The sequence below is a fragment of the Oncorhynchus nerka genome, linkage group LG24 (assembly GCF_034236695.1).
Source record: "Oncorhynchus nerka isolate Pitt River linkage group LG24, Oner_Uvic_2.0, whole genome shotgun sequence".
Taxonomy (NCBI): domain Eukaryota; kingdom Metazoa; phylum Chordata; class Actinopteri; order Salmoniformes; family Salmonidae; genus Oncorhynchus; species Oncorhynchus nerka.
The window spans coordinates 48,713,493-48,726,664 of NC_088419.1; the positions used below are offsets into that span (position 1 = coordinate 48,713,493).

The 13,172-nt window shown below is 45.6% G+C and overlaps 1 protein-coding gene across 1 annotated transcript in view; it reads right to left on the reverse strand.

The window, feature by feature from the left end:
• Positions 1 to 13,172, reverse strand: part of LOC115108070 (receptor-type tyrosine-protein phosphatase S-like) — a 207,836-nt gene that overhangs the window by 144,630 nt on the left and 50,034 nt on the right. The window contains 1 exon segment of the mRNA XM_065008938.1: positions 8,330 to 8,515. Coding sequence (XP_064865010.1) covers positions 8,330 to 8,426 — 97 coding nt within the window. The 5' untranslated portion in view covers positions 8,427 to 8,515.

Below are 13,172 nucleotides of genomic sequence, written 5' to 3' on the forward strand. Positions count from 1 at the left end.
AGTTTGGAACCACCAAGACTCCTTCTAGAGCTGGCCGCCTGGCCAAACTGAGCAATTGGGGGAGAATGGCCTTGGTCAGGGAACTGACCAAGAACTAGAGCTCGGCCAATTATGATTTTTCAACGCCGATACCGATACCGATTATTGGAGGAAAGCTTATACAGATTAATCGGGTGATTTTTAAAATGCATTTGTAATAATGACAATTACAACAATAATGAATGAACACTTATTTTAACTTAATATAATACATTAATAAAATCAATTTAGCCTCAAATAAATAATGAAACATGTTCAATTTGGTTTAAATAATATAAAAACAAAGTGTTGGAGAAGAAAGTAAAAGTGCAATACTTGGAGTGGTTGTTCCCCTTGCTCTACATGGGTAACGCTGCTTCGAGGGTGGCTGTTGTCGATGTGTTCCTGGTTCGAGCCCAGGTAGGAGCGAGGAGAGGGACGGAAGCTATACTGTTACACTGGCAATACTAAAGTGCCTATAAGAACATCCAAAGGTATATGAAATACAAATGGTATAGAGAGAAATAGTCCTATAATTCCTATAATAACTACAACCTAAAACGTCTTACCTGGGAATATTGAAGACTCATGTTAAAAGGAACCACCAGCTTTCATATGTTCTCATGTTCTGAGCAAGGAACTTAAGCGTTAGCTTTCTTACATGGCACATGTAGCAGCGTTACCCATGCAGAGCAAGGGGAACAACTACTCCAAGTCTCAGAGCGAGTGACGTTTGAAACGCTATTAGCGCGCATCCCGCTAACTAGCTAGCCATTTCACATCACATCGTTACACCAGCCTAATCTCAGGAGTTGATAGGCTTGAATTCATAAACAGCAGAGCTGCTGGCAAAACGCACGAAAGTGCTGTTTGAATGAATGCTTATGAGCCTGCTGGTGCCTACCATCGCTCAATCAGACTGCTCTATCAAATCATAGACTTAATTATAACATAATAACACACAGATATACGAGCCTTAGGTCATTAATATGGTCGAATCCGGAAACTATCATCTCGAAAACAAAACATTTATTCTTTCAGTGAAATATGGAACCGTTCCATATTTTATCTAACGGGTGGCATCCATCAGTCTAAATATTCCTGTTACATTGCACAACCTTAAATATTATGTCATAATTACGTAAAATTCTGGCAAATTAGTTCGCAATGAGCCAGGCTGCCCAAACTGTTGCATAAACCCTGACTCCGCGTGCAATGAACGCAAGAGAAGTGACACAATTTCACCTGGTTAATATTGCCTGCTAACCTGGATTTCTTTTCGCTAAATATGCAGGTTTAAAAATATATACTTCTGTGTATTGATTTTAAGAAAGGCATTTATGTTCATGGTTATGTACACATTGGAGCAACGACAGTCCTTTTTCGCGAATGAGCACCGCATCGATTATATGCAACGCAGGACATGCTAGATAAACTAGTAATATCATCAACCATGTGTAGTTATAACTAGTGATTATGATTGATTAAGTTTAATGCTAGCTAGCATCTTACCTTGGCTTCTTACTGCATTCGCGTAACAGGCGGGCTCCCCGTGAGGCAGGTGGCTAGAGCGTTGGACTAGTTAACCGTAAGGTTGCAAGACTGAATCCCTGAGCTGACAAGGTAAAAATCTGTCATCCTGCCCCTGAACAAAGCAGTTAACCCACCGTTCCTAGGCTGTCATTGAAAATAAGAATGTGTTTAATCTAAAGATTAAAAAAGGTCTACAAAATAAATAAAAATAAAATAAAAAAATCTGCAAAATTGGCGTCCAAAATTTCCGATTTCCGATTGTTATGAAAACTTGAAATCGGCCCTAATTAATCAGCCATTCCGATTAATCGGTCGACCTCAACCAAGAACCCGACCTCAGACTGGGGCAAAGGTTCACCTTTCAACAGGACAATGACCCTAAGCACAAAGCCAAGACAAGGGAATCCAGACACAATGTGGACATGCTAGACACATTTAAATGTAGGTGTAGACGCATGACGTGTTCTGAATTCCATGATCAGAACTCCATGATCAGAACTCCATGATCAGAATTCAAAAGCTGCACGAAATGTCAAGTCTAGACACGGCCTCGGAAAAAGGGCAGAGTAAGCTTCAGTGCTCATAAGGCGAAGCAACAGAATTGACAAGAACATATGTGTGTTCTGCAATACATGATGTACCACATAAAAACATTAGAAGTCAACATCACTAAATCCTGATAGTTACTAACAGTGTGGCCTGTGAATGGTTAAACAACAATTTAACTCAAAACTATATGAGGAATAGGGTTGAGAGTGAGAGAACCAGAAAATGACTCTCTCCTGCCTAAGGGGCCTGAAATATTTCACTTGGCAACTTCAAAGGAAAATAAATCATTGAACCCCCTCCCTCCCTCCCTCCCATCACTTTGGGCTCTAGTCAATTACAATTAGGCGGTCCAGCCAGAACACTAGGCTAGCACAGCCACTCTTAAGTAGATTGCACAGAGGACAGGGGGCATAAATAAACGTTGCAAATAAACATCACAGTTTTCAATGGTCCTTGCTTGTTGCACACAAAAAAGCACTTGTACCCTCCCAAAAAATAGATATGCTGTCTAGAAAATCCTTTTCCACCACATTAGTTAAGTTGGTGGTCATGGAGCACTAACATTGTGCTAATACCCATATGTTTATGTATATAATACTGTATATATACATTCCAAGAACATGTTAACATTGGTTGGAGTAGAGGGCCTCATTTATTGCTCAATATTGTTGGGGAATTGACGAGCCGTCCAGAGTAGAAGGGGAAGAGGCGCTTTTTATGGCGGAGGGAGTCGGAGTAACTGACCGCAGAAGAACAAATACGACTGTGCAGCCAGTTGTTATTTCTGGACACGGCGCTGTCTCCCGTGGTGTCTGGCAGTCGGGCGGTTTTTGGACGAGACAGACGGAAGGATAATGGTGGCCCTGGGTGCTGTGGTTAGACACACTGACACACCCTGGACGGAGGGACAGGGCCTTTAAATAGTGTGTGTGTGTGTGTGTGTGTGTGTGTGTGTGTGTGTGTGTGTGTGTGTGTAGGAATTGAGAAATATGGGAATCAGGACGCTGACATTTGGCCCCTTTTGGAAAGGAAGAGGATAGTCCCACCCTGCAGGGGTCAGATCTGAGGAAACACACACACACGCACACGCACACAAACACAAACACAAACAGAACAAAAAACAAACATCGACCAAACATGCATCCATTTCTCTGAATTTGAAGGGCAAAAACAAGGAGCAGAGCTTGTGATTGGTCAATCGAGGGGAGTGACCGCTTGTTTTGCTAGGTGACCCTACAATCTCCTCTAGTACACAGGCAATTTAGAAGATGAGGGACCGCTATGCTCTTTTCCCAACAAGGCTGTTAGCAGGGGGTTACACACACACACACACACACACACACACACACACACACACACACACACACACACACACACACAGTGATATAAACCAATGCTTTATTACAGCGGGGTAGCTAGATTTATTCAACAGCCTTTTTTCCCTTTTTGATTAAAAACATCTCCTCCTCGTTGTGATTTATGAGAGTGAAAGGAGTAGCGAGAGAGGGAGAGAGAAAGGGAAAGGGAGGGGGGAGAATGACATCATGCTTTTAGCACAGGCCCCCTTTGATGAGGTGACATCCACTTGCTCTGCGCGTGTGAGAGAGAAAGAACAAGAGAGTGGGAGGTGTTGATGGAAAGAGAGAGAGGGGGGGAAGAGGGGGTAGGAGGTGTTGATGGTGAGAGCGAGAGAGAGCGAGAGAGAGAGAGAGAGAGAGAGAGAGAGAGAGAGAGAGAGAGAGAGAGAGAGAGAGAGAGAAGAAAGACAGACAGACAGGAGGGAGGGAGGATAGACTAATGTGAGGCTCTTCGTCCCCCTACGATGAGCAGGTGGGAGAAGATAAAGTTGGATGACTGCACCCCTGGGCCACTCTGGTGTGTGCGTGTGTGTGTCTGTGAGCGCATATGCACGAGTGTGTGTGTGTGTGTGTGTGCATGTGTGTGCGACTGTGTGCGTGCATGTGTCAGGCTTCATCACACATAAAGCCCACAGGTGCATCGAAACAAAAAGGGGTTGGGAGGAGAGAGGTAGAGAGATGCAGGGAGCGACAGACAGATTGCTTAAACGAGGCAGGGGGGAGAAAAACAGGAATGAGACAAAACAAAAAAGAGGGGGAGGGTGGGGGTAGCTCTGTCAATCAGTGGGAGAGGAGTGGTGGCTGGATCCAATCTCATCCAGCAATCAGAGGAGGGAGAGAGACGTCGAGATGGATGGACTGTGTGTGTCTAAGTTTTTTATGTCCACCTCAGTGTGCATATGGATGTGTATGAGAAAGCGTGTACCTGAATGTGAATGTGTGTGTGTGTGTATGTGTGTGCGTATGTGTGTGTGTGTGTTCGTGTGTGCCTGTTTACTGCTAACAGGACCACGAGGGGGGCCGGTGAGCCTGGTGGTTGGGGGAATTGTGGGAAGAGTGATTAGAGGTTGGGGGTTGAGGGAGGCTGTGTGTGTGTGTGTGTGTGTGTGTGTGTGTGTGTGTGTGTGTGCGCTGCCTGCTAAGAGACTGCCGTGCATTATTAGGAGGGTTGAAAACAAAAGCTTTGCTGATGGAGAAGGAGGAGGCTGAGAGAGACAGAGAGATTGACAAAAAGAGCTATCATATCCGCTGCCGGAACATGATGAAATGGGGCAGAATCTCGATACTGACAAATTGCAAACAGAAGAAAGAGATGGAGGGACGTTTGTGTGTGTTTGTGCATGTACAGTTGAAGTCGGAAGTTTTACATACACCTTAGCAAAATACAGTTGAAGTTGGAAGTTTACATACACATTAGCCAAATACATTTAAACTCAGTTTTTCACAATGCGTGACATTTAATCCTAGAACAGATTCCCTGTTTTAGTTCAGTTAGGATCACCACTTCATTTTAAGAATGTGAAATGTCAGAATAATAGAAGAGAGAAGGATTTATTTCAGCTTTTATTTCTTTCATCACATTCCCAGTGGGTCAGAAGTTTATATGCACTCAATTAGTATTTGGTAGCATTGCCTTTAAATTATTTAACTTGAGTCAAACGTTTCGGGTAGCCTTCCACAAGCTTCCCACAATAACTTTTAAAGTATGCTTGGGGTCATTGTCCATTTGGAAGACCCATTTGCGACCAAGCTTTAATAACTTCCTGACTGATATCTTGAGATGTTGCTTCAATATATCCACATAATTTTCCTACCTCATGATGCCATCTATTTTGTGAAGTGCATCAGTTCCTCCTGCAGCAAAGCACCCCCACAGCATGATGGTGCCACCCCGGTGCTTCATGGTTGGGATGGTGTTCTTCGGCTTGCAAGCTTCCCCCTTTTTCCTCCAAACATAATGATGGTCATTATGGCCAAACAGTTCTATTTTTGTTTCATCAGACCAGAGGACATTTCCCCAAAAAGTATGATCTTTGTCCCCAGTTGCAAACCGTAGTCTGGCTTTTTTATGGCGGTTTTGGTGCAGTGGCTTCTTCCTTGCTGAGCGGCCTTTCAGGTTATGTCGATATAGGACTCGTTTTACTGTGGATATAGATACTTTTGTACTTGTTTCCTCCAGCATCTTCAAAAGGTAATTTGCTGTTGTTCTGGGATTGATTTGCACTTTTTGCACAAAAGTACGTTCATCTCTAGGAGACAGACCGTGTCTCCTTCCTAAGCAGTATGACGGCTGCGTGGTCCCATGGTGTTTATACTTGTGTACTATTGTTTGTACAGATGAACATGGTACCATCAGGCGTTTGGAAATTGCTCCCAAGGATGAACCAGACTTGTGGAGGTCTATAATTGTTTTCTGAGGTATTGGCTGATTTATTTTGATTTTCCCATGATGTCAAGCAAAGATGCATTGAGTTGGAAGGTAGGTCTCAAAATACATCCACAGGTACACCTCCAATTGACTCAAATGATGTCAATTAGCCTATCAGAAGCTTCTAAAGCCATGACATCATTTTCTGGAATTTCCCAAGCTGTTTAACGGCACAGTCAACTTAGTGTATGTAAACTTCTGACCCACTGGAATTGTGATACAGTGAAGTATAAGTGAAATAATCTGTCTGGAAACAATAGTTGGAAAAATGACTTGTCATGCACAATGTAGATGTCCTAACTGACTTGCCAAAACTATAATTTGTTAACAAGAAATGTGTGGAGTGGTTGAAAAACTAGTTTTAATGATTTCAACCTAAGTGTATGTAAACTTCTGACTTCAACTCTATGTGTGTGAGGGAGAGATAATGTGTGTGTGTGTGTGTGTGTGTTTGTGTGTGCGTGTAACAGTATAGCTTCCGTCTCTCTCCTCGCCTCTACCTGGGCTCGAACCAGGGACCCTCTGCACACATCGACAACAGCCACCCTCGAAGCGTCGTTACCCACCACCCGCGCCACAAAAGCAGCAGCCCTTGCGGAGCAAGGGGAACAACTACTACGCTATTAGCGAGCACCACCGCTAACTAGCTCGCCATTTCACATCGGTTACATGCGCATGATCCTCTCTCCCAGCTATTTAAACAGCGCACAATGAGTGAATGAGAGGGGGAAAGAGGTGAGGAGGAGAGAACAGGCAACAATAGATCACGTTGTGGAACAGACAGGTAGATAGACGGGGACTGATTCCAGACAAGAGGAGTGATAGATATACATCAGCCTATGGCGTGAGTGTGCCATCAGTCTCTACTCCAGACACTGGCCACAGAACAGAACAAACAGACACAAAGAGCAAAGGACCAATTGTAAACAGATAGTCGGACAACTCTCTCATGCACTGTGTTACCTACCATGCACGCACGCTCAACCATACACACACAAAACACAAGCAACAACAACAAAAAAGACAGAGAAGAGATGAGGAGAATATTGGGGAAAGAAAAGGAGATGGAAGAGGAGAGGGAGTAAAAGGACCAGAATGTGACACATTGTCACGCAGTCACACACACACACACACACACACACACACACACACACACACACACACCAGACCCTACCAGCCGTACACTGACTCAACTGGATTTAAAAAGTGAGAAAGTGTCTCTCTTCTCCCTCGTTCTCTCCCTCCATCTCTCCCTCTTTTATTTCTCACTGCACTCCCTTTGTTTTGTTTTCCTAACGCGTCTCTAAATCCATCTTAGCAGAGAAATGGTGCAGAACAAATCCGAACGGGGAGTTTCGGGATAAGAGAGCCGACGATATTGAAAATCGGAGGAGCGATGGGGTACATCACAAATGGCACCTTATTCCCTATGTAGTACAGTGCTTTTGACCAGGGCCCATAGTGAATTGGGTGCCATTTGGGACAAATCCATTGTATGGTGAGAGATGGGACGACATACCGGTAGTGTCACGCTGGTATCAATGATTCGGGAGACAGACGCAGGAATGCGTAATATTTTTATTTATTAAGGCCCAAATTACGGCGTGCCGTGTAAAGGCACGGGGACGAAAACCAAACAAACAAGTAACAAAACACAAGGTAGAAACCCAAAACAAAAGAGCGGGCAGTACCTCGAATAAATAACACTAGCGCACAATGATTATCACATGGGACGAGACCCGTAATCATCTGCACAATCCACAAGGGCACGAAAGCCCAAAACACACAGCACAGGTACTCACACGCACCAACGGACATAGTAACAATAATGGTAAACAAAAAGGCACATACATACAAATACAATCAGTGGGAATAGGGGCCAGGTGTGCGCAATGAAAGTTCCAGAGGGATCCGTGACAGATGGACAGATAGACAGACACACAACAACTCCGTGTATGTCACGTGTATCTGACGTACAACATGTCATTAATAAAAGTGAATAACATATTAAATAGGTCACAAAGTAAAACTCAAACTCGGAACGTAGGTGATATCCAGTAAAAAACCTGAAAGTGCATTTGATTTGAAAAACAATGTGACATTCATATGATTTTTACACTATAGTGCTGACCAAAACCAAACTGTGAAGTTCCACATATTTTATATTCACATGGTCCTTTTCAGCCCGGTTCCAGCAACGATGCATAATCAGGCCGGCTCAGTACAGCATGGTTTAGAATGGCTCGGTTCGGCTCATCAGTGTGAATAGCCCTCAAGACATACAGTATACATGTTCTCTCACACACACACAAACTATACCTTTCCCACGCACACACACACGCACGCACGCACGCACGCACGCACACACACACACACACACACACACACACACACACACACACACACACACACACACACACACAAATATTATAGTAGTACTCACATAGGGCATGGGAGCCAGTGAACAGCAAACAGAGCAACAGAGCGCAGAGGGGCAGCAGGGCCGGCAGAGAAAGACAGGGTGGACCGCCGGCGGCCATCTTGTTCCGGGGGCGACTTTTTACCTGGCTGGAGAGCCGAGGCCCCACAAGAAGGAGGCTGGGGTCTTCACACAGGATGTCGTGGCACTCTGCAGGGAGGAGGAGAGGAAGAGAGGAGATGATGAGCTAGGATGTCGCCAATTGAGCATTCAAGCGTTTTAAAAGGAAGTCTGCTTCAAAGCCTGAGGTGATGTCAAACACACACATCCCAGTCACATACAACACATGGATCTTTACTTTTTTCAACAATGGACACATTCCAGACCTCTACCGCCTCTCTGTCAGTAAATGCACAGTGTTGAGCATACATTACCATACATGTTCCTATCAGCTGTGTTGCTAGCGAGACAACACAAGGCTCATATGCACGGACAGCATTTATGACAAGACACACACCACCGTCACATAGATTGAGAGAGGCAAGGAAGCAGGAAACCATCTCCAGAGCTGTTCTCCCCCTATCCTAATAAACTGCTTTTCACATCTCATAATTAGCTGGGGCATTTATCTCTCGATCTTGTCATTATTTGCTTATCGGCACATTGTGTAATTATGGGGGTACCCGCCGATAATTCGACAGCGTGTCTTTGTTTTAGTCAAATTACCATTAATCCCTGTATGTGTCCCGAAGTGCACCCTATACTCTTCGTAGTGCACTACTTTCAACGGGGCGACTTATGGGCCCTGGTCAAAAGAAGTGCACTATAAGGGTAATAGGATGCCATTTGGCACAGATCCCCTGTGTGCGCGCGCTGTGGCGCCCAGCAAGTGGGCCCTCGTTGATATGTCTGCCACGTTTAATGCCCAAGCGCAGTTACACACTTTAATTAAAAGAGGAGGAATTAAGAGAACACGGAGGGGAAGAGAGAGGAGAGAGATGAGTCATTTTAGCACAGGCCTGAATACCTGGTATTATGAATACCTGTGTATGTGTGTGTGTTTGTGTTTGTTTGTGTGTGTGTGTGTGTGTGTATGTACACTGAGATGCTGTGCTTGGTAGACAGAATGGGGCTTGGTAACAACTGCCATTTCGTAGCTGCGTTCCAGGTCACTGGCAGATTCTAAAAGTTCCAGACTAGTTCTGAGGGGTTCTAAAATGTTTGGAGACATCAAAATAACCACTACCACTGGGTTGACCACCTCTTCCAATTACCCATTAGTGTAGTCATTCATGTGGCCAATCCTCGACTGCTGTGTGACCGCAAAACATTCACTGTCCATCAGATGCCATTAAAAATCCTCAGTGTTCCACTTCCAATGGGACAAGCCTGAGGTCTCTTTTCTTTAAGCCACGTGAACGTAGCTAGAGGGAGGATTGTTTTGCAACACACACCTCCAGTCAGGCAGGCCGCAGCTATACTTGCAGTGTAACCCGGCACCCCAGACGCCACGCCACACCGCCTGCCAAGTCTTCACCCGCCTAGCCGCAGGGCCCATCCCTCCACACACACATACACACATGGAGATACCCACGCACACAGACAGACACACGAGCAAGCGGGCACACCCGCATACACACACACTTCGAGACTCATACACACACACACACGTTCACACAACGTAAGCACACACACACTCCGGGGAGGAGTCGAGTCGGCAGAGCTCCTTCGCTCCAACAATGGGCCCTTTGTGGTTCTCCGCGCCAAAGACTGGGGGCCCGTCAGAACCTGAGCTCATCGCTCAACACACACACACAGACACTCTCAGTGCACGCTTCTAGCACTCTTCCTCCCTCTCCTCTTTCGTATTTGTGTTGAGAAACAGTCTTGTGTTGGTGTTTTTTTCTTCAGGGCAGGTGATGTCAGTTAGAGATAGGGAGAGGTAATGAGAGAGGGGGGTGGGGGGGGGTATGGAAGTGTGGAGGGGAAGTGTCAGGCTTATTGTTCTAGATGTAAACGGTGGGGGTGGGGGGGTGTGGAGGAATCGCACTGTGTTTCTGGATCTCTCCAGCAGGAGGCTAAGCCTCGCCTGTCTGAAGCCCATAGGAAGTAAACATTGTGTGGGGTAGTGATTCATTGCGCTCCCCCTGAGCTGGCTCTCTGCCTCCAGGCTCAGGTTACAATGCAAAATGGCCTACTGTTGTGGTGAAGTACCATCAACCTGAGCATCCTGATCACATACACAGACTCACACGAGAACAAACGTGCAGACACGAGAACGCATGTGCACACATGACGACAAACAGACACACACACACACACACAAACAGACACACACTTCAAATGCGAGACGGATAATAGAGCGATAATATCTCAAAAACGACATAGACAATACCTAGAAATCCAGACGCCACTATTCCACAATGATCAGCTATGTGTGTAGACTTGCAGCTGTCCATAGAGACACGAGAATCACACTCACACACTCATGGTCGGGTGGTTGAAGCACAGCAGCGCAGCACTTCCCTGGCTACTAGCACCTCGCCGGGAGAAAAGGAGAGGAGGAGCTCTACTATGCGTGGCCGCGGCCTCCGCCATGCAGATGGAGGCGAGATGAACAGTGCTTCACAGTCAAGTGATGCTCACACCCATCGATCGGTAAAACCTCGCCGCAAACGGCTTCGTCGAAGGGCAGGCGGAGTGGAAACCGTCAGTCGCTAGCTAGCGGCTAACGCTCACGTTTCACTTTGTTTCAGATTTGTCCTTGAGCAGCTCCAGGAAGGTTTTTCTTGTGTTAGGACGGTATCGGCAACTCGTTTCACAATCTATGCCTGTATTATGTTTTATTGGGATAGGAGCGCAGATTGCTAGCTCGTTGACATATTTGGCCTACTATGAGCGCTAATCGCTAACACTAACATTGCAATGAGTTCAACTGTCCGATACGTATATGTTTTCACTGGCTACACAATAGCCTAACTCTGACATAGAACGAGTCCAAATGGCCAGGCGTCTGAGAACCGTTAACATGCTAAATGCAAGATATCCAGGGTCCTGCATTAAAATACTTTATCTTGGCCAGGTCGCAGTTGTAAATGAGAACTTGTTCTCAACTGGCCTACCTGGTTAAATAAAGGTGAAATGAAATTACATTTTAAAAATGAATTATCAAGCTTTGTAACCATCTCCAGAAGGCTCTTGTCCCCGTTTTCCACGCTGACGGACTAGAATCTATCACATACAGTAATAATGAAATCCAGAAACACACACATACACTCAACAGGTGATCAATACAGACCGCTACTCCCCACATATTTCAGATATGTATCTTTCTCCACTGGACCAAGTTTCACTCTCCCTGTCTCTCAATGCCTCTCATTCCCTCACACCACCTTGATGGTCGCTGTGTTTCTGGGGTTTCTCCCGCAGTCAGTAGCAATCAGGGATGCTCTCTCTGACACGCAAAGCCTCCTAATCCAGCACTTCACCATGCATTATTGATGCTAACATGTTGGACTCGGTCTGGAGACGAGAATTATGGGTAAAGACAAGAAGGGGAGGGACCAAATCAAAGCCGGCAGGGAGAGAGCAGGAGCCAAAGCACAGCGTGGAAATACACTCAAGCATGTGCACTTACACATACACAAATGGAGATGCGCACGCACACACACACACACACGCACACACACACACACACACACACACTGTGAAAAGATGTGAAATAACACTAATGAGAAAAAACAACATCTCTCCGCCCGAGGGGCCAGAAAAACATGTCTCTCCAAGACGAGCGGATCTTGCATCAGGTTACCATGCACAGCACACACATACACACACCCGCACACACACACAGCCTTTACTTTTCATGCGTACGGCTCTAAATAACACATTTCTTAGGCCTTTTGTCCTGAATAAAGTTCAATGTTGGTGCTAGGTTTAGCTCCCCCGTGTAAAATGCTGTTCCAGTGCAGCATCCATATCATATCCATGATCCCCCCCTTGCGCAACAGGATGCTAGCTTAGCTGGGCTGGTTCAAAGTGACACCGCCGCGTGATTATGAAACAGCACAGGGGTTGTTGATCCTCCAGGGACTACTGCAGGCAGGGCAACAGGGTGGGGTGTGAGTGTGTGGTGCGCAGAACAACCACCCTTCTTAGACCGGGACAGTGCGGGCAAAGATAAGGGTAGCAGGGAGAGAGAGAGAGAGAGAGAGAGAGAGAGAGAGAGAAAGAAATAATTGGGTAACAATGAGTGTAGTTGTGTGTATGTTGTTCACTTGAGCAGAAGATGGACCTGCCATGATGGGGACTCTGAGAGGCTCTGAGATGGGTCTACACCAGCAACTCACTCTGTGGAGGCCAAGATAATGCTAGTGTGTGTGTGTGTGTGTGTGTGTGTGTTTGGTTGAGTGGTGGTGGCGTCTTGGGTGAGCTTACTATATGGTCAGGACGGGGGTAGTAGTAGACGAGGAGCAGTGTGTGGGGGGTCTGAGAAAAATACTTGATTAAGTGTTCAGACCTTTGAATGGGACAGACAAGAAGAACTCAAGAGTCGAGACTAGACTACCACATGAATGCCACTCTATCAAGGCAAACACTTGTCTGCGGGGAGAGACAACAACAGCTCATTCCCATTGTCATCCAGAGAAAGGGGCCATATAACCATTAAGTGAAGTGATGCAAATATACGCAATGAGGCACGGAGGAAGACCTTGTTGATTGGAACCAAACGGGACATAATGTCAGACAGGGCCACTTAACAACACAGTATCGAGAGCTATATAGGTTCATCTAATGAATAGCACAAACTGATGTCTGATTTTGTCTGATTAAAAAACAAAAGGATGTCTATTTAATGATTTTTTAA